Source organism: Nomascus leucogenys, chromosome 3 (assembly GCF_006542625.1).
Source record: "Nomascus leucogenys isolate Asia chromosome 3, Asia_NLE_v1, whole genome shotgun sequence".
NCBI classification, from domain to species: domain Eukaryota; kingdom Metazoa; phylum Chordata; class Mammalia; order Primates; family Hylobatidae; genus Nomascus; species Nomascus leucogenys.
In genome coordinates, this window is record NC_044383.1 from 41,431,826 (window position 1) to 41,458,844 (window position 27,019).

Consider the following 27,019-nt stretch of genomic DNA (forward strand, 5'->3'; position numbering starts at 1 on the left):
TTTTCTGACCAATCCACAAAAATACCTATAGGCATGTATCATTTTATTGTGCTTCACTGTATCATGCTTCATAGAATTGTGTTTTTTATAAATTCCAAGTTTGTGGCAATAGTTGTGCTGTTTTTCTAACAGCATATGCTCACTTTTTTTCTCTATATCATGTTTTGTTAATTCTCACAATATTTTAACCTTTTTCGTTATTACTATATCTGTTATGGTGATTTGTGATCAGTGATCTTTGATGTTAGTATTTTATTTTATTTTTTTGAGACAGAGTCTCACTCTGTCTGCCCAGGCTGGAGTGCAGTGGTACAGTCTCCGCTTACTGCAACCTCTGCCTCCCGAGTTTAAGCAATTCTTATGTCTCAGTCTTCCAAGTAGCTGGGACTACAGGTGTGTGCCGCCACGCCTGGCTAATTTTTGTATTTTTTAGTAGAGACAGTGTTTCACTATGTTGGCCAGGCTGGTCTCAAACTCCTGACCTCAGGTGATTCACCTGCCTCAGCTTCCCAAAGTGCTGGGATTACAGGCCTGAGCCACCGTGCCCACCTTGATGTAACTATTGTAATAGTTTTGGGATGCCATGAACTGCGCTTGTAGCAGATACAAACTTAATTGATTAATGTTGTGTTCTGTCTGCTCCACCAGCTGGCCATTCTACTGTCTCTCTCCCTCTCCTCGGGCCTTCCCATTTTCTGAGACACAACATTGAAATTAGGCCAATTAATAACCCTAAAATGGCCTCAAAGTGTTCAAGTGAAAGAAAGAGTTACACATCTCTCACTTTTAATCAAAAACTAGAAATGATTAAGCTTAATGAAGAAGGCATGTTGAAAGCTGAGACAGGCTAAAAGCTAGGCCTCTTGTGCTAGTTAGCCAAGTTGTGAATGCAAATGGAAAGGTTCGTGAAGGAAATTGAAAATGTTATTCCAATGAACACACTAATGGTAAGAAGGCGAAATAGCCTTATTGTTGCTGTGGAGAAAGTTTTAGTGGCCTGAGTGAAAGAACAAACCAGCCACAACATTCCCTTATGCCAAAGCCTAGTCCAGAGCAAGGCCCTAACTCTTTTCCATTCTGTTAAGGCTAAGAGAGGTTAAGAAGCTGCAGAAGAAAAGCTAGAAGCTGGCAAACATTGGTTCATGAGGTTTAAGGGAAAAAGCCATCTCCATAACATAAAAGTGCAAGGTGAAGCAGCAAGTACTGATGGAGAACTACAGCAAGTAACTTACCCAGATTTAGTTAAGATAGTTGGTGAAGGTGACTACCCTAAACAGCAGATTTTCAGTGTAGGTGAAACAGCTGTCTATTGGAAGAAGATGCCATCTAGGACTTTCATAACTAGAGAGGAGAAGTCAGTGCCTGGCTTCAAAGGATAGGCTGATTCTCTTGTTAGGGGCTAATACAGCTGGTGACTTTGAGTTTAAGCCAATGCTTATTGACCATTCTGAAAATCCTAAGGCCCTTAAGAATTATACTAAATCTACTTTGCCTGTTCTCCACAAATAGAACAACAAAGTCTGTATAACAGTACATCTGTTTAACAGCATGGTTTACTGAATATTTTAAAACCACTGTTGAGACCTGCTGCTCAGAAAAAAATAGTCCTTTCAAAATATTACTATTCATTGACAGTGCACTTGATGGAGATGAACCAGACAGTAATGTTGTTTTCATGACTGCTAATACATCATCCATTCTACAGCCCGTGGATCAAGGTAAAATTTATGCTTCCAAGCCATCTTGTTTAAGAAATACATTTTGTAGGCCAGGTGTGGTGGCTCATGCCTATAATCCCAGCACTTTGGGAGGCCGAGGAGGGTGGATCACCTGAGGTTGAGAGTTTGAGACCAGCCTGGTCAACATGGTGAAACCTCATCTCTACTAAAAATACAAAAATTAGCCGGGCATGGTGGTGCACTCCTGTAATCCCAGCTACTTGGGAGGCTGAGGCAAGAGAATCTCTTGAACCCGGGAGACAGAAGTTGCAGTGAGCCGAGATCATGCCACTGCACTCTAGCCTGGGCAACAGAGTGAAATTCTGTCTCAAAAAAAAAAAAAAAGAAAAGAAAAGAAAAAGAAATACATTTTCTAAAGCAATACTTGCCATAGATTGTGCTTCCTCTGATGAACCTAGGCAAAATTGAAAACCTTCTAGAAAGGATTCTTTATTTTAGATGCCATTTAGAACTTTTGTGATTCATTGGAGGAGGTCAAAGTATCAACATTGACAGGAATTTGAAGAAGTCAATTCCATTCCTCATGGACAACTTTGAGGGCTTCAAAACATCAGTAGAGAAAGTCACTTCAGATACAGTGTAAATAGCAAGAGAACTAGAAGTGGAGTCTAAAGATGTGACCAAATTGTTATAATCTCATGATGAAACCTGATGGATGAAAAATTGCTTCTTATGTACAAGCAAAGAAAGTGGTTTCTTAAGGTAGAGTCTACTTGATGAAGATGCTGTGAACATTGTTGAAATGACAGCAAAAGATTTAGAATATTACATACATTTAGTTGATAAAGCTGTTGCAGGGTTTGAAAGGATTGAATCCACTTTTGAAAGATATCCTACTATGGGTAAAATGCTCTCAAACAGTGCATGCTACAGAGAAATATTTTGTGAAAAGAAGAGTCAATCGATGTGGCAAACTTCACTGATCTCTTTTTTTTAAGATATTGCCTCAGCCACCCCAACCTTCAGCAACCACCACTCTGATCAGTTAGCAACAATCCGCATGGAGGGAAGACCTTCCACCAGCCAAAAAAAAAAAAAGAAGAAAAGAAGAAAAAAGTGACAACTCGCTGAATGCACAGATGATCATTGAGATTTTTAGCAATAAAGTTTTATTTTATTTTATTTTTTATTTTTTCGAGATAGGGTCCTACTCTGTTACCCAGGCTGGAGTGCAGTGGCATGATCATGGCTCACTGTAGCATTGAGCTCCTGGCCCCAAACAGTCCTCCCACCTCAGCCTCTTAAGTAGCTGGGGCTACAGGTATGAGCCACTGTGCTGGGCAACAATAAAGTATTTTTTGAATTAAGTTATATATATTGTTTTTTAAGACATAATGCTACTGTGCACTTAATAGACTATAGTATAATATAAACATAACTTGTATGCGCTAGGAAATAAAAAAATTGTGTGACTTGCTTTACTGTGATATTTGCTGTATTACAGTGGTTTGGAACCATAAGGCTGTAATATCTCTGAAGTATCCCTGTATTTTAATTCATAATATAACAGTTCTAAGTGTAATAATTAGTAGAAAACAATAATGTTGTGTTAGTAATAATGAAATAAAATTTTTAAAAAAATTGGGGTGAGAAGTTTATTTTCTTAAATTTTGGATTGTGCTGCTGAAAAACAGGATAATGGAGGCTGTGAAAATTCTGAAGAGAATTTCTGGATACTTTCAAGGTCTTTATAGATTTAAAATACTGATTCTTCAAACTTAGTGGTTAAGAGTAAGGATTTTTCAAATGTTTACCAACTGGTGAATGGATAAATGGTAGTTTGTCCATACTATGAAATACTACTCAGCAATAAAAAGAAACAAAATACTTATACATGTAACAACATGAATTAATCTCAAAAACATGCTAAGTGAAGGAAGTCAGACATATTATTGGTTTCATTAATATGAAATCATAGAAAAGGCAAACAAAACTATGGCGAGAAGGGAGATTAATGCTTGCCAGGAACCATGAGTTAGGGGAGGGGATCAACTGCAAAAGCACACAAAGAAATTTTCAAAGGTGTTGAACTGTCATATCTTGATTAGAATGGTGGTGGTTATATGTCTATATATAATTACCAAAATTAATCAGATCGTATACTTGAAGTGGATAAATTTTATTGACTGTAAATAATATCTTGACTTAAAGTAGGTGCTTTAGAGCCAAACTAAACCTGGATTCAGTCCTAGCTCTGCTGCTTAGTAGCTATATAACTTTGGGCCAGTCATCTTCTCTGGACCTTGGTTTGCCCATCTGGAAATGTGTATAATGATAGCTGCCTTGGGGATTAGAAGACATATTAAGTACTTAGCATATGCCTGGAACATGACAAATTATCAGTAGGTTATTATTTTACTTTATGATAGTCATTCTCCTTTATAAAATATCCCAGTAATGCTAGTATTTTGCTTATCAGTCATTAGTATTACTTTTTAGGTTTGCAAATACAATAGAAAGAAGATTTTTCTGAGAAGAATGCGTAAAAGTGAAAGAGAAGGGAAGGAAGGAGTTTTAAGACATCCAAATGCTTAATGTGTACAAAACAAAAACAAAAATAAAAACAAATACTTAATGTGAATGTAGCAGATGAATATATATCCTTCCCCTTCAAGCATCTTTTTTGCCTGCTACTTTCATATTGTTCATGGAGAAATTGATCTTTTCATTTATAACTTGCCTAGTTTGAGAAATGCTATCAAACATCAAATATTGGATTAAAAGTATCTTATCTGCCATTATAAGACAAAGATATAGGAGGAGCATTTAAAGACAAACCCTAGCACTCCTGCTTTTAAGAATTTATAGTCTAATGAGGGAAAGGGGGATATTTTGATTCAAACTTTAAGATCTTAACCCATCTTAAGTGAAATATTTTCTATGACTAATACTCCAAGGGAAGCTGAAAGGGAACATTAGATGTTTGAATAATTTTATGATGCCTACTGAAATGGTGATTCAAAAAATAAGTTGCAAGGTGTTTCTTAAAAACTGATTTTATCACAAGGAAAGTAATTTTTTTTTTTTTTTTTTGCTCTTGTTGCCCAGGCTGAGGTGCAATGGCGCAATCTTGGCTCACTGCAACCTCCGCCTCCCGGGTTCAAGCGATTCTCCTGCCTCAGCCTCCTGAGTAGCTGGGATTATAGGCATGTGCCACCATGCCCGGCTAATTTTGTGTTTTTAGTAGAGACAGGGTTTCTCCATGTTGGTCAGGCTGGTCTCAAACTCCCAACCTCAGGTGATCTGTCTGCCTCGGCCTCCCAAATGCTGGGATTACAGGCGTTAGCCACTGCTCCCAGCATCTCCTACAGTGACATTTAATAGTTTTGACAAAAACTTCCATGCCAGTTAATAAAATGTTATACTAAATTCTTTGAATCTTCCTTCCTTTTTCATCAGGCACAGCATTTCAGGGGCTCTACCTGTTTTGAAATGTTGTGTGCTGCTTTGATCCGCAGTAGAGTGAATATCTATCCATCTCTACCTACCTACCTACCTACACCTCTGTCCCTCCCTCCCTCTCCCTTCGCCTCTTCTTTTTTTCTTGCTCTTTCTCATTTTTCGAGCCTGTATCATGGAGTCTGTATATGATATTACCTTGCTTAGAGAGACTTCCTCAAATTCAGATGTATCCATGTAACAGAAGAGTTCATTTAGATTTAAACACCAGATCAGCAATTTGGCAATTTCTTACAAAATTAAACATATCCTTACCATATAATCCAGCAATTGTGCTTCTTGGTATTTACCCAAAGAAGTTGAAAACATATATCCACATAAAAACCTGCACGTGGATGTTCAGAGCAGCTTTATTCATAATTGCCAAAACTTGGAAGCAACCAAGATGTAAATAAGATGTGGTATATCCAGATAATGGAATGTTATTCAGCACTGTAAACAAATGAGCTATGAAGCCATGAAAAGACATGCAGGAACCTTAGATGCATATTACTAAGTAAAAGAAGACAATCTGGAAAGGTTTCATATGATTCCAACTATATGACATTCTGGAAAAGACAATACTATGAAGACAGTAAAAAGATCAGTGGTTGCCAGAGGTTAAGGGGGAGGGATGGAAAAATAGATGGAGCACAGGGGATTTTTTTTTTTTTTTTTTTTTTTGGTTGAGACAGAGATTTACTCTTGTTGCCCAGGCTGGAGTGCAATGGTGCGATCTCAGCTCACCGCATCCTCCACCTCCCAGGTTCAAACAGCTCTTCTGCCTCAGCCTTCCAGATTACAGACATGCGCCACCATGCCCGGCTAATTTTGTATTTTTAGTAGAGACAGGGTTTCACCGTGTTGCCCAGTCTGGTCTCGAACTCCTGACCTCAGGTGATCCACCCACTGTGTTGCCCAGTCTGGTCTCGAACTCCTGACCTCAGGTGATTCGCCCACCTTGGCCTCCCAGAGTGCTGGGATTACAGGTGTGAGCCACTGTGCCCTGCAGAGCACAGGGGATTTTTAAGGCAGTGAAACTATTCTATATGATACTGTAACGGTGGATACAAGTTGCACATTCGTCAAAACCCGTGGAATGTACATCAAGAGTGAACCCTAATGTAAACTGTAGACTTTGGATGATTATGATGTGTCAGAATAGGTTCATCAGTTTTAACAAATGTACTGTGGTGGGGGATGTTGATAATTGGGGAAGCTATGCAAGTGTGGGGCTGGGGGGCGTACACGAAATCTCTGGGCCTTCCTTTTTTTGCTGTGAACCTAAAAAGGCTCTAAAAATATAAAGTCTCTAAAAAACAAACAGCAGAGCATAACATGCCCTTCCCTTGGGGAGTCACATGTATAAGAATGCAACCATTAAAACTTAGTGCAGACCAAGTCATAGGAATAACAGATGATCTATTTTAGTGTTGCCTCATGTGCCCAGCAAAGTACCATGCCATTAACATGAGAGTGCTGTTGACAGTGTACTTGTCACTGACTATACAAATCCACTTTTGGAATAATTCTTGTATTTCCCCCTGTAAAATACATGTACCATTTAATTTTTATTCTGATGGATTGGAAATAAGTATTTTTTTCAATTTTTAATTATTCAGGTTTATGATTTAAAAGCTACAAAAATATTTGCACTGTGGATTTTCTGCACTATTTTTATAACCAATGAACTAATCTAAACTATTTGTAATGTTTCATTTTTAACTATTCAAATACAAACAGTACACAAATCATAGATACATAGGTTTAATAAATATATTGCTCAATGTAGTATCACAAATTGAGCTCACCCATGTAACTAGTGCCTGGATCAAGGCCAAAACATTACTAACACCCCAAATCTAGTTACTATCTCTAGCCAAGGGTAATACTACTCTGATTTCTAAAAATTAGAGGTAATTTGTATGGGCTCTAAATTGCTTAATATATATGAAACAGTAAAAGAATTCTATCTCTTAAAAAAAAAGAATTCTATCTCTAAGGCTGGTAGTAATTGATAATTGAGAATTAAGGTTCTTAGAGGGAGTAGATAGACCTTTGAAAGAATATTGTATCTTGTTATATCTGGTATAAATCCATTTTAGCATAGATAGGATATTAGAAAGATGAAATAAGTCACATTACTCTCTTTTTAAAAATGTGGAGTCAGCCGGGCGCGGTGGCTCGCGCCTGTAATCCCAGCACTTTGAGAGGCCAAGGCGGGTGGATCACAAGGTCAGGAGTTCGAGACCAGCCTGGCCAATATGATGAAACCCCATCTCTACTAAAAATACAAAAATTAGCCGGCGCGGCGGTGCATGCCTGTAGTCCCAGTTATTCGGGAGGCTGAGGCAGAAGAATCGCTTGAACTGGGAGGTGGAGGTTGTAGTGAACCAAGATCATGCCACTGCACTCCAGCCTGGACGATACGTGTGAAGTATTTTGAACTGTTCTCGGCACATAGGAAGCACTCATTAGCTGCTACGATAATCACTATAACAAGACCAAGGTAGTACGTAATAAATTCCACAATGAATGATAAAAACAAATCTAAGCTACTGGGCACAGTGGCTCATGCCTGTAATTCCAATACTTTGGGAGGCCAACGCGGGTGGATCACCTGAGGTCAGGAGTTCGAGACCAGCCTGGCCAACATGGTGAAACCGTGTCTCTACTAAAAATACAAAAAATTAGCTGGGCAAGGTGGCAGGCACCTGTAATCCCAGCTACTCAAGGGGCTGAGGCAGGAGAATCGGTTGAATCCGGGAGGCGGAGGTTGTAGTGAGCCGAGATCATGCCATTGCACTCCAGCCTGGGCAACAAGGGCGAAACTCTGTCTCAAAAAACAAACCAAACCAAAACAAAATGAAACAAAAAAAATCTAAGCATCTCAGATCACTGCTTGATATTGGCTACCTATCCCATATGCCATCCTGTCTCTCTGATATCAGAGTTCCCAACCATCATGAACCAATTTACAGTCCCAGCACTTTGGGAGGCCAAGGTGGGCAGATCCCTTGAAGTCCAGGAGACCAGCTTGGGTGACATGGTGAAACCCTGTCTCTGCAAAAGATACAGAAATTAGCTGGGTGTGGTGATCCCAGCTGCTCAGGAGGCTGAGGTGGGAGAATCGCTTGAGCCCATGAGGCAGAGGTTGCGGTGAGCAGAGATCTTGCCACTGCGCTCCAGCTTTGTGCCAGAGTGAGACCCCGTCTCAAAAAAACAAACCAACAAAACTCCCAGGTAGGTCTTTTGTAACTCTTCCTCTGTCCCCAATTCAACATGCTGCCCTCCACCCCTAAGCCTGTCTAGATCTATTAACTTCATCTACATTACTTGGATGTTTAGTGGTTGAAGACTTGTGTGAACAACATTCTCATTTATCCTTCATGGGTGTTAATGTCCAATGAGTCATTTGTACCTCAGTGTTGCAATCGGATTTGTTTTCATTGGGTATCTGGCGAGAAATCAGATATAATGGGGAAAAAAATGAATTTGTTGTTTGGGAGAGACATAAGTAATTTTAAGATGTGGAGTATTTCCTTTCTCAATAGAGATTTTTCATTGGGATGTCAGGCAGCATAACATCACTGGGGATGGGAAGAAAGGACAAAGAGACAAGTGATAGGATGTCAAAATTTATTTCATCTTTTTTAAAGTGTTATATTAATCCATCCATATAATTATGGATAAAGCAAATTTAGGGGAGGGATCAAGCTAGGAAGCTACCTACCATTTATTATACTTTTTATAAGAAGAGGAATTCAAGGTTCCAAATAATAAACAGTATAAAAGTCCCTTAAATTGTTTTTGGAATGCATCCCCTTTTGTAAATTATGTAAACAGTAATAGCTATGTAAATTCAGAAGAGATTTTTTTCAGCTGGGCATGGTGGCTCACCCCTGTAATCCCAGCACTTTGGGAGGCCGAGGTGGGGATCACTTGAGGTCAGGAATTCGAGACCAGCCTGGCCAACATGGCAAAACTCCATCTCTACTAAAAATACAAAAACTAGCCAGGCGTGGTGATGGGCACCTGTAATTCCAGTTACTTTGGAGGCTGAGGCAGGAGAATCGCTTGAACCCGGGAGGTGGAGGTTGCAATGAGCCGAGATCGTGCCACTGCACTCCAACCTGGGTGACAGAGCGAACGAGACTCCATCTCAAAAAAAAAAAAAAAAAGATTTTTTTCATTGAGGGTTGTAGTACAGGAGGAATCAGGGGAAAAAATAGAGCTTGGGCTGGATAATCCTTTCTAATATTTGAGTAGTGGGAAAGTGAAGAAGTTAAAGTTGTGGAATGAGGGTCTGATGCCTGAGGAAAAGTGGAAAGTAGTAGAAAATGAGATTGGCCTAGTGGTATTTCAACTATCTGGCTGAAAAGTCTGAATTATTTTCCTATGGAGTAAATAGGTTTTTTGTTTGTTTGTTTTTTGTTTTTTGTTTTTTTTTGAGATGGAGTCTCACTCTGTCACCCAGGCTGGAGTGCAGTGGTGTGATCTCGGCTCACTGCAACCTCCACCTCCTGGGTTCAAGCAATTCTCCTGCCTCAGTCTCCTGAGTAGCTGGGACTACAGGTGCCCACCATCACGCCTGGCTAATTTTTGTATTTTTAGTAGAGATGGGGTTTTACCATGTTGGCCAGGCTGGTCTCAAACTTCTGACCTCAGATGATCTGCCCACCTTGACCTCCCAAAGTGCTGGGATTACAAACGTGAGCCACTGCACCTGGTCAGAAATAGTTTTCTTTAATGCTTAATATAATACACTGTAAATATAACTCCAAATTATCTTCCTTTTTCAGTATAAGCTAGTTGTGTGACATTTCACACTTTTATTTATTTTTTTACTTATTTATTTTTATTTATTTATTTTGAGACCGAGTCTTGCTCTGTCACCCAGGCTGGAGTGCAGTGGCGTGATCTCAGCTCACTGCAACCTCTACCTCCCAGGTTAAAGCAGTTCTTCTGTCTCAGCCTCCCGAGTAGCTGGAATTACAGGCATGCGCTACCATGCCCGCCTAATTTTTTGTATTTTTAATAGAGATGAGGTTTCACCATGTTGGCCAGGCTGGTCTCAAACTCCTGACCTCAAACGATCCTCCTGCCCTGGCCTCCCAAAGTGCAGGGATTACAGGTGTGAGCCACCACACCCAGCCTGTTATGCTTTTAAGAAATGGATTAAGCTCTAAATCATTTTTTAAAATAGAACCTGAGGTTTCAAATTTGAGAAACTTTCTACTCTGGAAATCATTTTACTTGACAGGATCTTTTAGTGATACATGATACCATAGTCTAGCTCTATTAAACAGTGTAACAGTACATTCTATAGGGCTGGAGTTTTAAAGAGGAAGAAAACCTTTAAAGCACTGTATTATTAAGCATGGCCTGAGGTGGACCCAGTGCCTTAGTCTCATTTTACTTTTGCGGTTCGTTTTATAGATCAAAAAGATATTACATTCCCCCATTTGTAATACTGAGTGGAAAGTAAATGGAGAGAGTAAGAGAAGCTTTACTGAAAATTGTACAGAAACACATTCTGTAAAGTAACAGCTAGTTGTATATAAAATTTCTATACATTTTTCAGGGGAATCTATGAAGAGAGAGTGTGTGTGTTTGGGGGGAATGTGTGTGTAGTAAGAAATTCAGAGTGACCACCGCATGGTACAGTTTTTAGTTATTTAGAATGAATAATTTTTTCTTATCTGGTGGTAAGATAAAGTACAAATGAAGACTTATAAATCAGTTTTTTAAAGTACTCTATGTCTGATATAGATAATAGGCTCCAATATAAACCCTCATAAGACTTCTGAAACATCCAGTGTATCTGTTCCAGTGGCTGCCACATCCAGTTAAATTTCTTTTTAAGATTGTGATTTAGCCTGTACTTCATAAAGGTTTTTTTAAAAAATATAGTGTTTGCAGTCAAGTTGAACAGTATCTTCATATCAATTGAATAATTCCAAGAATACATAGAACAGCTTTGTGTGAATTTTTTTTTAATTTCTAAATTCACCATTTTGATACAAATACCCATGGTTTTCTTCTATGTTTACATGCAGCCAGGAGCTATGGGCGGAGACGAGGTAAAATTTTTTTTTTTTAATGAGATCTTTTGCTTGCCAAATTGTGAGTAAATATGAGTGTGTTTATGTGTGTGTGTGTATTTATACCTGTGTGTGTGTAAAACAATAATTATCATATGGTGTGATGTTCTATCTTAATTATTTTAGCAAAATGATTTATCGCTTTCATTAAAATTATTTTTTGTTGTTGTTAGTTGGTAATTTGTTCTTCTAATTTAAAAAAGATATAGCAGAGACTATTTCTCCTTAAAGTTTTTTGTTATATGGCTTATTGTGAATAAACATGAGGAAATAAAGGCCAAGCATATATATTTTTCTGCCCTGTATTCATTGTGTTCTTTTCATACAACTTAGAAGGCAGAACTTGGGTTTTGGAGGGCAATTCTTGATCTTATTAGGTTGGCTGGTGAATTTTTTTCTGTTATATTCAGAGTCAGATTTACCCCGGAAGTAAATGAAGCTTAAGTTTCAGGGCCTCTCACTTGCTTGGACCCCTTCCAAAGTCTATGTAATTTTTGTGTTCTTTTTCTTAAAGAGGGACCCCAAAATAGGCTTTGGTCCCCATAAAATCTGCATTCTCTCCTGGTCACACCCAAACAAAATAATACAACTTTCATTTGTGTAATGTTGTGACTATTCTAAAGCATTTCCCATATCTGTAGTTTTTTCAAATAATTTTACAAAGTAGCTAGGAGAAGCCGGATGTAGTAGAAAGCATATGGGACTTAGGGTCAGACACGTAGGTTGTAATCACTGACTTATCATTTAGATTTGGTATGCTCATCTGTAAATTATGAGGTAATAAAACCAGTCTTGTCCTTCTTCAGAGTATTAATAAAGTTCTAGTTTAAAAAAAAAGGAAATGAAAAGCTATCCATGTAAATTAAAAGTATTCCACAAATATAAGTTACTTTGGTGCTCATTTGCAGAAACTGAAGGAGAAGTAGTAATTTACTTGCTGTGTGACCAAGTTAAAGCCAGAGTCAAGATCACAATCTGTGTCTTTTGGCTCTTTATTTGCTAATGTTTACCATTCATCAGGCTGTCTCTGACTTTGTAGTTGAGTCATGAAGAGAAGATAATGATGCTAAATTCATAGTATTTTATTATGTTTTAAAAAATATTAAAAATATTCTCTGCCTATGCTTACCCAAACAATACTTTTATCATTTATTTCACAGCAAATATTTGTTGAATGAGTGACTATTGGCAGAAGCTAATATATATGTATGGTGGATCATACAGTCCTTTTGCTTTTCATCATCATTATGTGGAAAAACGTTTGTGTAAATGATTATTTTCTATCCGTGGAAATAAATATCATTAAATTTTATTGCCTTGTTTTTAAATTTAAAAAAGTTGAAGCCTAGAAATTATGTTATTAAGACATATTTTGTATCATACTTGTTTCATGTTGCTAGAAAAATGATCACTGTCAGGAAAGAAAAGGAAATGAACTATTTTATGTAGAAAATAGACACCATCTGGAGAATAGACAGCAGGGCCTGGCTTTTCTTCTTCTCACGTACTAATCAGTCACCAGATCTTGTCAAGATTTTCCCTCTAGTTTTCTCAGGCCTTGTCCTTCTCATTTCTGCTATTTTTATTTCTCCTGTTCCATTTCTACAGCTTCATCTTTCTGAAACACCACTTCGTGTCACCCCCATTCTCAATTCAGGGTCCCCATGATCTGGCCTCTGCCTCTTTCACCAACATCATTATCTTCATTTTTCCCACCTCATCTTCCCCTGACAAATCTATTTGCTTTCCCACTCTCTGGCCATACAGGTCACCCTTCCTCTCATCTATATATCTAAGGACTATCTTTATTTTACTAGTTCAAACCTTACCCTTTCCAGGAAGCCTTCCCCAGTGGCCTTGCAGACAGTGTTTTCCTCTGATTCTGCTGTCTTGCATTCTTCCTGCCTTTTCTGTATGCCCTGATTCTTCATCTTGAATAAGTTCTTTGAGGATAGTTGTCTCTAGTGCCTAACACTGGGCCCTAAGTATAGTTAGCCCTTATTAAGTGCTTATTGATAAGGATTATTTTGAAATAACACCCTACATTTATGCAGAGCAGAGTTTGGCGTCATATTTTAAAAAATTATCTTATTTTTATAAATAATAGCATATTAATACTATACATCAAGAATATAAAGTTGCCTATAGTTTCTAAGCTTCTGAAAAAAATACTCATCCTTTTTTCATTTTACTTTCTCCATATCTATTTGTGAGGTTGATTTTATTCTCAAAAGTCACGATCTTCTTTGTATGAGGTGCTACACTAAATATTTCCTAGAATGACTTGGTCCCTGCTCTTGGTCTGCAGTTTGATAGGTGTAAATGAAGAAGAGAATGATGAGAGAGAGAGGAAGAGAGACAGAGAGAGGCGCAAATGCTAAAAGACCGAATGTTGGCTTTCTGTAATGAAAAAAGAACGGACAGAAAATGTTTTGTCCATGCTTTCAATAAGTCTTTCATTTTCAAAGCTGAAAAAGAAGTCATCTTCCTTAAATGTAATGATATAACCATATGGGATGAAGCATGTCTAGATCTCATATCTAGAACGCTCATTCTCTGAGACGTATTCATTTGAGCCAACTCTGCATAGTATACTTCTGATGAATTGGCAGATTTCCTCATGGTTATTTTTTCATGTGAACAGGGATTAAATTAATGTTTGATCCCTTTCCTCTAATTAACATTTAGACTTGCCCAAAAAGAATAAAAATTAAGCTTGCTGATGTATGTTACTTCCCTCTACCTATGATTAAGGATAGAACTGGAGCTATAACTTATTTTCTATGTGTTACATAAACATGTTGGTAAACTTTTTTCTTTTTCTGAGACAGAGTCTCACTTTGTCACCCAGGCTGGAGTGCAGTGGCATAATCTTGGCTCACTGCAACCTCCGCCTCATGGGTTCAAGTGATTCTCCTGCCTCAGCCTCCCAAATAGCTGGGACTACAAGCATGCACCGCCATACCTGGCTAATTTTTGTATTTTTAGTAGACATAGGGTTTCACCGTATTGGCTAGGCTGGTCCTGAACTCCTGGCCCCAAGCCATCTGCCCATCTCCCAACGTGCTGGGATTATAGGCATGAGCCACCGCATCTGGTCATGTTGGTAAATTTTCTAGGAACAAAAATAAAGGGGATGTAATATATATGAAAGTTTTGAGTTCTGTCAGAAAGAATTTGGCCAGTGGACTTTTACACCTCTCCTGCTAAGTGTGGAAAAGTTTCCTGGGATAAGTAGAATTTCAGGACCTATTTGGATAATGGAATAGGAATGGGAAGCAAGACATTCTAGTACGTGTTTCTCCTTAGAAGAAAGCTTAAAGATGAGATTGCCATGACCAGATGCTTGGAGTACATATCTCTGAGTGTATGCTGTGGGACCAGCTGGAGAGGAGAAGCTGGTAGTAGGACGATCTACGCTGCCTTAATGAATGTTTTTGAAACAGACAGTGAAACTCCTGGACACAGATATTGTCAGGCTTTAGAAAGAGGGTTTTATGATAAAGTAATGAAAGCAGGAGATAACTTGAACATCAGCTCAAGGCTTGGATGAGGACATTGAAGGTAGACTCTTAGCAAACCAAGTACTTCTAGTAATGTAGCTGAAGCAGTAATAATGAGAAGAATGACATGTGAAAGAATAAGATTTGAAAATAAATATCAGTTACATATAGTTTAAAAATACCCAATTATATTTCCCATTTGTATCTATTTTGAATTGTTCCAGTAGACAAACCTTGATTTCATTTGTGGAATAAGAATCACACCAAAGAATCTTACCATTTTTCTTTGGGAGTGTTCTGCCTTTGCTAAGCTTTAATATGTGTCCTCCTATACAACTGCAACCCCTGTTAGAAACTAGTCTACCAGGTAGTGTCATTTAAGACTTTTGCCTACACATTTAATGTATGCTGTGCTTTTCATTTCACATGAGAATGAGTTTTTATGCTCTCCATGAAACTATTGTCCATAAGTAGACATGTTGGCTATGCCAGTATTTTTGATGTTTAACAGAATTTCTTAGTTATAGAGCAGTAAGGAGAATATGAAAGGTCCTTTTAACAATGCAAATGAGAAAATACAACTAGTCTACCAGGTAGTGTCATTTAAGATTTTTGCCTACACGTTTAATATATATTGTGCTTTTCATTTACATGAGTATGAGTTTTTATGGTCTCTGTGAAACTCTTGTCCATAAGTAGACATGTTGGCTATGCCAATATTTTTGTTTTTGTTTTTTGCTTTTTGAGATGGAGTCTCGCTCCATTGCCCAGGCTTGAGTGCAGTGGCGTGATCTTGGCTCACTGCAACCTCTGCCTCCCGAGTTCAAGCAATTTGCCTGCCTCAGCCCCCCGAGTAGCTGGGATTACAGGCACACACCACCATGCCCGGCTAGTTTTTGTATTTTTAGTAGAGATGGGGTTTCTCCATGTTGGCCAGGCTGGTCTCGAACTCCTGACCCCAGGGGATCGCCTCGGCCTCCCAAAGTGCTGGGATTATAGGCATGAGCCACTGCACCCGGCCCATGCCAGTATTTTTGATGTTTAACAGAATTTCCTAGTTATAGAGCAGTAAGGAGAATATAAAAGATTCTTTTAACAATGCAAATGAAAAAATACAAAGAATGATTAGAGTTACTGTTATAAATGTACTCCTGCGTATATTTAGTTCATAAAAAATATATTGATATTAATGGGTTACATAATTGATAACAAAAGTTCTAAAATCCAATCAAACAAACTTGTGTGCTGAGTTGAAGTTGAGTATGTCTGTCAAAAGCCTGCTCAAGGGAAGAGAGATCAGCTATTCCAGGGAGACCATGCTAGAAGCATGCCATCCTGCTAATTCAAACCCAGTTGTATGAGCTTGCTTTTTAAAGGTATGGATGATTCTAGAATAAAACATGGACATGAATTGGAGAATTTTCTGAATGTTCATGGTTATAATATCTGAAAATGTTACTGCTCATAGTAATAGGAAAATTTGAGCAGAGACGATAGTGAGGGGAAGATGACTAGTTTTTCACTTTCATGGGAAGTTAATCTGGGAGGGGCCAAAAGAAAGACTGAAGGAGGGATTTTCTGGGCCTTCCACCCAAATTTTACTCATTAAGTGTTTGCATACCTATACTGTACTAGACTCCAGATGTGGACTCCGAAGAGGTGACGTTTAAACAAACTGAAAGGATGGAGAGACAGCTATCTAAAACTTTTTGGTATTAAGGAAATTTTCAAATATATACAAATGTAGAATAGTTTAATGAACACCAATATATCCATCATCAGCTTCAATTATTATCAGCATTTTTGCCAGTTTTGTTTCATATATTATCTTCCCTTTTTCCCTGGGAATATTTTAAAGGGAATTTCAGATATTATAAGACAGCTAGTTTAAAAGGGGAAGGTGGAAGGAACTGCATTTGTAAAAGGCTTGAAGCAAAGTACAGATACATGGTACAACATAAACCTTGAAAACATTACACTAAGTGAAAGAAGCCAATCTCAAGAGTCACGTATTTGTATGATACCATTTATATGAAGTGTCCAGAATAGACAAATCTATTGAGACAAAACGGAGATTAGTGGTCACCTAGGGCTGAGAGGTTGGGGGAAAACCAAGAGTGACTGCTAATGGATTAAATGGATCAATTGTATGATATAAGAATTATATTTCAAAAAAGTTGTGTTTCTTTAAAAAAAAGTCTTGAAGCAAAGTCTTTTTTACTTTGAGGAAGCCTACAATGACTGATGCTTGGTAGGTGATGGAGGAGTATGTCTTAAGGTGAATTTGGAGAAAGGAAAGAGAATCTGATCTTGCTGGACATTAGCTCCTGGTAAGGATTTTGAATTTGGTCCAAGTACAAGAGGAAATCTTTGAAGCTTTAAAGCAAGGTCAAATGATTGGATTCATGTTTTTAAAAGAGCACATCTGGTTGCTGTTTGGAGTGGAATGAAAAGAGAATTGGGTTGCCTCGTTAGGAGGTGATGTCAGGCATGAAATGAGGATAGTTAGGATAGGGTGATGGCAGTGGAGTTGGAGAGAAGTGAACAAATTAAAGATATATCTTGGAGAATGGGATCAACAGTAGTGTTTAACAGATGGTGTCAGGTTGCCGAATTAACCTTGGAGAGTAAATAAGAAGGAAGACTCAAAAATGATTTTGAGATTCTGGCTGGAGTGATTAGGTGAATTGTAATGCCACATATTGAAATAGGACTGGGAGAGAGTAAGTTTAAGGTAGACATCAAAAGTTCACTTGTAAACATATTACGTTTGTGATGCCTAAGAAATTAATATATTAATATGAAGTAAATCTATTTTTATGTAAGATTTCTGTGTGATAAAAGGGATTCTCTTGTTCCCAGGGATCTGAAAGCCTGTCATCTAGTTAAACTCTCTCATTATGCAAATGAGACCATAAGTGAAATGTTTTTTGTTCAGAGTCACCTACTGGACACTAGGCTGGAACCTATCTTGACTTCTAGGGAATATATATGTATTTTATGAGGGAGTCATGCCTCATAATTCCTTTTTCTTAAACCCCCAAAGTGACTGATTTCTGAGCTACTTACAAGACTAAAATGAAAAGAGTCAGGCTTGGAGTAGAAGTGCTGGGCCAGAGGTACCCTGGAGCTGCTGGAGTGTTGGCAGAGGCCTTGGTGGGAGCTCAGAGGTGAGGTCCCAGCAGCTTTCACGGCATAGCTTGGCCAATGGACTTTTGTTTTTCCATCATTTGCTGAAGGAAAGGGAGCCTTCTGGGGAGGAATTATCTTGGACAAGACTTCCATGCTTAACTAATGCTTTGCCAGTCTTCTATTTGGCACTTTTCCTGCAAGCTCATTTGGTTTTAAGCCATCTCCACATTCAGAGATGATTTGTCCAATTACTGGACCAAAAACTAATTATAGATAGTAATTGAAATAGATATCAGAGAACCAGACCATTGGTTGAAAGCCAAATGGCCAACTTGCAGCATTTGAGAAACCTTTCTCTTGCTTTTATTGAAATATTAAATATACATATTTTATGTGGCAGTATCATGGTGTTCTAAAGCAGGTTTATATCCTCCTCACATAGAAATATAATTTTTGATAAGTAATGTGGCTTGCTTAACACATTTTGGTCTTGGAAATATTTCCTTAAAAAAAAAGAAATACGTCAGAGAGATGCTAGTTAGTGAAGCAAGACTTCTCCTGGGGCACAATTTAGGTGCAGCCTCTTAAATTTTCAGTTTCTAGTAACACATGTCCAGGAACTAAAATTTTACTGTCTTCTCAGGGATGATTTGTTTTGGAGATGGATTTATGCCAATCAAATGAATGCATGAATACCATCCTCACAAGGGATTACTGGACAAATCAGAATACCACTGTTTTCTCATGGAGCTGGATGCATATGGAAATAAAATTTCAGTAGCTGACTGTCTACTAGCTCAAGAGTCACCCCTTCACAATTGCAGAGTCCTGAATTTGTTAATGGAATATAGTCCTTCAGGAGCTTATAATAAGAGCAGAGGGACCAGAAGCAGTGGCTCATGCCTGTAATCCCAGCACTTTGGGAGGCTGAGGCAGGAAGATCACTAGAGCCCAGGAGTTCAAGACCAACCTGGGCAACCTAGTGAGACCCCATCTCTATATTTAAAAAAAAAATAAGAGAGAGAGAGAGCAGAGGGAAATAGATTATTTTCAAGCTCTGGAAATACCACATGAACCATTCTGTCCCCTGGAGGAATAATCCTACGTAGTATGATAAAGTCCTCATAAATCCTGTCGGTCTGCACTGGGTAAATACTACAAACTCTTACTCTACAATTCTGTCTTTTAAATCCTTTCTGCAGACTTTTTGTTCTGCCAGCACTTCAGGCAGTCATGTTACAGTAAGGATGATTAGGTTATAGATTTTACATTCCAGTGTTGAGAATATACTTTCCTTAACTTGATTGAACTTGGATATTTCCCAGGGCTGCATATACTTCACACAGAATATCTCTTTCAGTGGCTGCCTGTAGCAGACAAATAATCTTCACATCAGTGATTCTTAAACTTGAGCATAGGACTCACTGGGGAAATTTGTGCAAATACAGATTTTCAAGCCTGACCCCCACAGATTCAGATTAGTAGATCTGGGGATTGGGTTCTCAGACCTATATTCTTAATTATTACCCACAGTTAGAGAAATATCATTTATGTGTTAGTTCTTAGCAGTTTCATTTCCAAGGGCAAATTTATGTTATTGCTAAAGTCTATCGTACTCTAAATACTAAGACAGAGGTTTGGTTTTAAAACCTTGGGAAATTTCTTAATTACCCACTTAATAAAACTGTCCAAATTTTTACAACTCTTGATTTTGTTTTCTTTGCCAAAATACTCTGAGCTGTGGTTATGTTGGCCATGCAGAAAATTCTTTTTGTGCCAGAATGTCTTCCACATCTGCTTCTTCACTCTTTCACTGCTCTCGTTCAAGACTTCCTCATGTCTCATCTGGACAGTCACAGATTTCTCAGACTCTCACCTCATCCACCCTCTCCCTGAGTTCAAAATGTTGGAAGTAATAGAAATTATGGTAGGATTTTGGCTAGAGGACAACATGGTCGTAGGTATCTTAGAGAAGTCATTCTGACAGGACAGAAGATGGATTAGGTGAGAATATCATGGTCTCTATGGAGTTAGTGTAGTTCAAAATAAGCCAGTATTAGAGCTGGGCACAGTGGCTCACACCTGTAATCCCAGCACTTTGGGAGGCTGAGACAGGCAGATCACTTGAGGTCAGGAGTTCGAGACCAGCCTGGCCAACATGGCGAAACCCTGTCTCTACTAAAAATAGAAAAATAAGCCGGGTGTGGTGGCATACGCCTATAATCCCAGCTACTGGGGAGGCTGAGGCAAGAGAATCCTTTGAACCTGGGAGGCAGAGGTTGCAGTAAGCCAAGATTGCGCCACTGCGCTTCAGCTTGGGTGACAGAGCAAGACTCTGTCTCAAAAAAAAAAAAAAGCCAGTATTAGAATAAATATTAAATTCAAAAAGTGGGAAAATAATTTTCCATTTTGTAATATAGAACATTAATCCCTGACCAAATAAAAGCAATAGGAAAGGTCTCAATTTTCTAGGACATGGTTACATCTCTGCCATTCTCACACCTGTGTATTGTGTTTCTTCATAGATTTGCAGCCACATGCCTTTGCACTTACTGTTTTCCTTCCCTGGATGCTGCCTCACATTTAACATTTTTGGTGTGCCTTTTATATGACCTAATTAGGGCAGGAAGATACAGTGGTGAACAAGATTAAATTGGTCCCATCCTAATAGAGTTTACAACTTAATAGGGTTAGGGAAAGAGATACTCAATAAAAACACACCCAAATGGTATAATGGTCCTTGGGGAAAGTGTTAGGAAGGAGGAATACAGGGGCCTGTGTGTGGATAGCAAAGGGAATCTAACCTAATCTAAAGGCTTAGGAAAGTTCAACCTAAGGAAGACTTTTCAGCTGAGACCTGAAGAATTAGTAGGAATTAATTAGGAAATTGGAGAGTTGAAAAGGGTGTGTTTGTTTTAGGTAGAGGGAACCCATTGTCCTTATGGCTTGCAGCAAGGAGGAATAATCAGAAATACGAAGGAGGTCTGTGTGATTGGCAGTTAGTGAGCAAGAGGGAGAGGCAGCAACTGTGACGTAGAAGAGGTGTGCAGAGGCCTTGCAGTTCACAGTTATGTTTTTGTACTTTATCCAAAAAGTAATGGGAAATCATTGAGGGCTTTTGAGGATGGGGTGAGGAGTGTGCTTACATGTTCAAATTAATGTTTGAAAATGGTACCTTTGGCTGTTTTGTGGAGAAAGCATTGTGGGGTAGGAGGTAGAAGTCAGTAGACTCAACAGACTATTTACTCTGCTTGAATTGGCAGGACTTAGTGAGAGATGGATTTGACATGGAGTATAAGAGAAAGGGAGATGTCAAGGATGATTTCTAGGTTTCTGGATTGAATCCAGTGTGGATAATCAGCATTTTTATTGAGATTTTAGGGAATATTAGAGAAGGAGCAATTTTGGAGGGAAAGATCAAGAGCTGTTTTGACAGTACTTGCTCTGTGGCTTCTTGTTCCTTTACTTCAGAAACTCGCACTCTGACAAGATTCTGCTCAAAATTGCCCTCCTGTGAAAATACTCTAAAAATCTCTCCCCACCAATCTCCAGGAGGGCAGTAAATTGTGTTCTTGTGTCACTTGGTAAAGTCTTCTCTTAGCACATCTCTGTTTTATAATTATTTATGTACTTGCCTGTCTCCCCCACCAGACTGTGATTCCTTTGGCAAGGAAGTATCTTATTTGTTCGGTGTCACTGAAATATGGGTGAATATTTCCTCAAGTGTTTTCCACTGAGTTTTGTATGGTAAAGGGTTCCTTTAACATCTGGGTAATGCTGGAGTAAGTTAATGTTGTTTTTTTTTTTGAGACAGGGTCTCACTCTGTCACCCAGGCTGGTGTGCACTGGTGTGGTCTCAGCTCACTACAACCTGTACCTCCTGGACTCAAGCAATCCTCCCACCTCAGCTTCCCCAGTAGCTGGGACTACAGATGTGCATCACCATGCCCGGCTAATTTTTGTATTTTTTGTAGAGACAGAGTTTCACCATGTTGCCCAGGCTGGTCTTGAACTCCTGGACTCAAGTGATCCACCTGCCTCGGCCTCCCAAAGTGCTGGGACTACAGGCATGAGCCACCATGCCTGGCCAGTTAATGTTTCTTTACTGTAGAACTTTTCATAGCCTTTTATTTTCTGAGGTGGAAAGGCATAACGTATGCATTATTTTCCCAGATTATTTCGTTTCCCCTTCCCCAGCTCTTGTTTTCTGAGTATCTAATGTTACTAGTGTTGAAGGTAATAGGTGGGTTTAGGAACACTCAGTGGGAAATGCTGATTTGCGCATGTGCCTGACACTGAGTAGGCATGTAATTCACTGAGTGTGGGCTATGGAATAAAGCAAACCTGTCAGCTCTAGGAGAATGTCACTGGATGTCTTTAGAAAGCTCTTTTTGCCTATAGTTGGTGCAAATCTATTTTTTTCACCCCCCAGTGATCAAAACAAACATCAAGGGATGAGAATTTACTGTCTATTGTTTGTTGCTGCCAGGCTAAAAAAGATAAGTGGCATGAGATGACAGATTTTGTTCTGTTTCTTTGTAGCTAAGCTGGGGAAAACTGAACAAAAAATTATTTGGTCTTTTTGTTTAACTCCTAGCATTAAAACAGTGTCTTTTTTACACTACCTAGGTTGTTCACAAAATAACCAGAGTTATATTAATAACTTTAACTTTTTTGTAAAAGAAATACATGTTCAGTATTTTTCTAAGGGCTATTTATATTCTGTTTTAGAGTTGGCTGTTGTGACACAAAAACCTAGGTTTCAGGAAATAAAGATAGTATAGACTAAATGGGGAAGACACTGCTCTTTTTTTTTTTTAAGAGTATATGAATTTATTTTAGAGGGGAATTTTCCTTTTTTCCCCCAAAAGTTAGAGTACTCTAATGGTTCATTTTTAGAGTGGAACCTAGTGGAAAGTTTTACTAGGAAGTCACTGGCTCAAACAGGAAATAAATTATTTTTTATTTATTTTAAATTTTATGATTTTAAATTTAGATTTTATTTTGTAATGCCAAATGGCATTATTGTGTTATATTTACTGCTGGTAAATTTGTTGCTGACTTTAAGTGCTGGTATCTTTCTTATAGTCATGTGGATTCGGTAGGTACTTTTGCTCTACAAATTTTATTTGGCTATAAAGTTAATGAAAATAATTCTTTTTTCATTTCTTTTCATACATTTTTTAAGTGTTATAAAATATAGCCTAGATTAGTAGGGTTAAGTGTTTCATAACCACATCCACATTTATACTCTCACATCTTAAGTTATATGTTTTCATTTACTTACCCTGTCCTTTATTATTGCATATGTTTATTTCCAAATTAGAGTAGCTTTGAATGACAAGGAAAACTTGATGATCTTTAGTTCCACTATTAGAAAAGAAGTTATCAGCCTCTGTCACCAGTTTTGTATTCCCTTGGCTATCAGGACCACTCTTTAGAACTAAACCTCTGAGATTACCATAAAGAGCAGATAAAAATCTGTGGATAGAGATTACTTTGTCCAATTATTTTAAGAAATGATTAAAGAAAGAAAAAAAACATAGCTGCTGAATATACTCCTAGTAGCTATGATAGACTGAATGAGTAAAATGCAGTGATTTTTTAGCAAGGAAACCACTGAAATTTTGATGCTTTTTTTTTCTGAGACTGAGTTTCACTCTCGTCGCTCAGGCTGGAGTGCAATGGCACGATCTTGGCTCACTGCATCCTCCACCTCCCCGATTCGGGTTCAAGCGATTCTCCTGCCTCAGCCTCCTGAGTAGCTGGGATTACACGCGTGCACCACCATGTCCGGCTAATTTTTGTGTTTTTAATAGAGATGGGGTTTTGCCATGTTAGCCAGGCTGGCCTTGAACTCCTGACCTCAGGTGATGGGCCCACCTCAGCCTCCCAGAGTGCCGGGATTACAGGCATGAGTCACCTTGCCCACCTGGACGATTCTTTTTCTTTAGTTAGCAATCTGGTCATCCCAAGGCTGTGCCTACCCTTACACAAAAATGATGATAAAAAGTTATCTGGTAATCTTCAGTCCTGGTAATCTTGGAAAAGCCACAGCTCAGGACACATTTTTTTTTTGAATGCTTCTCTCTGCACTTCAGGCTTCTAATAGAGCATTTATTGTCCTAGAAAATCATTTTAATTATAGAAACTCCCACATTTGTTTCAGGTCGATCTTCTCTCTTTCCCTTTGAAGATGCCTTCCTGGACGATAGCCACGGCGATCAGGCCTTGTCATCTGGCTTAAGTTCTCCCACTCGCTGTCAAAATGGGGAACGAGTAGAACGCTACTCTAGAAAGGTGTTTGTTGGAGGCCTTCCTCCTGATATTGATGAAGGTACTATGCATTCATTAATGATTTTGCAAAGGCTAAGTTTGTTCTTTGTGTGTTCTGACCCTGCCTCTCCTCTCCAAGTCAACTTTAGGACATCTATATCTTAGTGCATAGGAGGTGAGACTATTTGGTAGATTAGAAAGTAATAGTCTATTATTGTACTAAGTACTTCGTGTTACATTATCTCATTTAATCCTCAAAGCTATCTTATAAGGATATCCTAGCATCTCCATTTTATAGATAAGGAAACTGAGGATCAGAGAGAAATAATTTGTTCAGGGTTATATAGCTGATAGTACAGTTGCAACTCAAATTCATTTAGATTCCAGAGCTTTTGCTCATGTCCATCACACCAAACCATCTCACATTTTAATATAAATACTGGCCAGTGCAGTGGCTTACGCCTGTAATCCCAGTACTTTGGGAGGCCAAGGTGGGAGGATTACTTGAGCCCAGGGGTTCAAGACCAGCCTGGGCAACATAGCAAGACCCTGTCTCTACAAAATAAAAAGATTAGCCAGGTATGGTGGTATGTGCCTGTACTCCCAGCTACTTGGGAGGCTGAGGTGGGAGATCACTTGAGCCCAGGAGTTTGAGGTTACAGTGAGCTATGATCATACCACTGAACTCCAGCCTGGGTGACAGAGTGAGACCCTGTCTCATAAGTAAATAAATAAATAAAAACAAATACCTATTAACAAAAAGCATAATCTGCCTCTTTAAAAGAATGAAGATGAATTAGAATTTTTCTTAATAATAGTTTTGAGATGCTATCAGTCCAAAAATGAGTGTTCACTTATGCCTAAAGCCAGTTTATTTTAGTACACGGTAAGTTGTCAATAAATATTTGTTGAAAGGATGAGTGAAATAAAATTGTGACAAAGTTAACTTAAGCAAAAACAACTCTAGTTCCAGTAGGCTTTGGGTCTGATATAAAAATACTGTCTGATATTCTAACAGTCTTGTTTTTCCAGCATTTTTCTAGCTATGACACATTTCTAATTTATCATGATTTCCTTTTTTCATGGTGAGAGGAGAAAAGTCTCAAAAAGTGGTTTTATTTTAGACTAACTACATTAAAGTTATACATAGCTGAACGCTTATTTTCCTCCAAATTGTTCTTGTATTCATGTTAATCTCATCTATTGATTAGATTTTCTTCAAAACAATTTTTAAGATCATGGCTGAGAGAGTGGTACCCTAAACCTGAGTAGGAGCCAGATTATAACCTCTGCTTTGAGTCGTATGTCAGAGGGAAAATATAAATGTATTGATCTATGAGTTTTGATATATTTTCTATATAGGGTATGTAATATGTAGTTATTAAAGAGAGCGTTGGCTGTCAACATTTTCTTATCACCCAATAGAATTACCTACTTATTGCCCCTACTGCTCACCAAAAGAATCATATCTATTTCTTAAATAATCTTAGAAGTTCCATACAAGTGAAACCGTATTTTAAATATTTTCTGTACCTTACTTTCTTACTAAAATCAGCGAATATTCCTATTTTTAGAATCTTTCTGTTTGACATAGAAGTCACTTTAGTTTAATATGAGATACTTTTCTTCCAAATTATTTATGTCAAGTTTATTGGCAGTGAAAGGAAATGAATTATAGTTAGAAACACACTTTGCATGATTAAAAGTGAATAACCAAATGTACACCCAAGCAATGGTATTTCACTTAGTAGGTTTCACTTCCGTAAAGATGCTTTAGAAAACAACCCTCAAAACATTTTTTTAAACTAAAAAGACATGTTTTGGGCTATTCTGGTTTTCTGGTTGCAATATTTTTTTCTCTTTTGCTAAGATTCTTTCTTTGTTTTGTAGATGAGATCACTGCCAGCTTTCGCAGGTTTGGACCTCTCGTAGTAGACTGGCCCCACAAAGCTGAAAGCAAGTCGTATTTTCCTCCTAAAGGTAATGCTCTTAAAATGTTTCCACTGCTTGCCTGTTGGAGAGATAGCATGACAGTTCAATAAAAGGCAGGCTTTTAACTCTTGAAATAGCTGTTGAATTTTTTCCCCCAATTAGGAAAACATTTTATTGTTGATCATCCTTTTGTGTATTATGTTTCCACTTAGAGACTCTTCCCCCGAAGCACACTGATTGTTTCATGGCACTGATTTTATTGACAGTGAGACCCTGGGGAGTCTGTTGTGGATGAGCCTCCTGCTAATTTTCATTATTTTGAAAGAAAAGATCTAGGGTTTTGAGGAATGTCAGCAATGGTAAAGGAAAAGATTATTTAGGGTCAGATTTTATTTGTATTCCATAGCCCTATGGTTTTATAGATCTTGTAAACCCCAAACCTGGGAAACCTAGTGGCTAAAGAATGGCATTGTACAAAATTATCTTTATCCACATCTGTATCTTAAGTGACTTAGCCTGTTTGGGAGCGGAGGGCAAACTAGCAAAAGACGCTCCATATGACCCTGCTTCCCTGATTTTTGGGGAGGCTCATTTAATAATTTATGAGGGCATGAAAATATATTGCTTTGTTCATAGTTTGTCATTTCTGCAGAATCTAGGGAACTTTACTGGTGATATTCATTTGCGTGTGTTCCTAGATTTATATAGAAGAATGTTTTGGGTTAAAGGTTTGTGTTACATTCTGTAGATATGTTTCAAGGATACATTTCATTTCAGAAAAATGGCTTTTTGATACGTATTATTGTGTAATATTACTCAGCACAAAAAGATGGAGTGAAAATACTTGTCCTTCCTGTGCCTCATAAATGAATCAAATTATAGCCTAACCTGAGGA

The 27,019-nt window shown here is 38.2% G+C and overlaps 1 protein-coding gene across 11 annotated transcripts in view; it reads left to right on the forward strand.

Annotated features, from left to right (window-relative positions):
* CPEB3 (cytoplasmic polyadenylation element binding protein 3) overlaps positions 1-27,019 on the forward strand; it is a 248,131-nt gene that overhangs the window by 125,245 nt on the left and 95,867 nt on the right. For 7 of the 11 annotated variants that reach the window (XM_012505798.2, XM_030809262.1, XM_030809264.1 and 4 more), the window contains 3 exons: positions 11,237-11,260; positions 24,086-24,253; positions 26,083-26,172. In XM_012505798.2, the coding sequence (XP_012361252.1) occupies positions 11,237-11,260; positions 24,086-24,253; positions 26,083-26,172 (282 nt within the window). The remainder of the gene's footprint in view (positions 1-11,236; positions 11,261-24,085; positions 24,254-26,082; positions 26,173-27,019) is intronic. The other 4 variants (XM_012505800.2, XM_003255220.3, XM_012505801.2 and 1 more) reach the window with 1 other exon arrangement.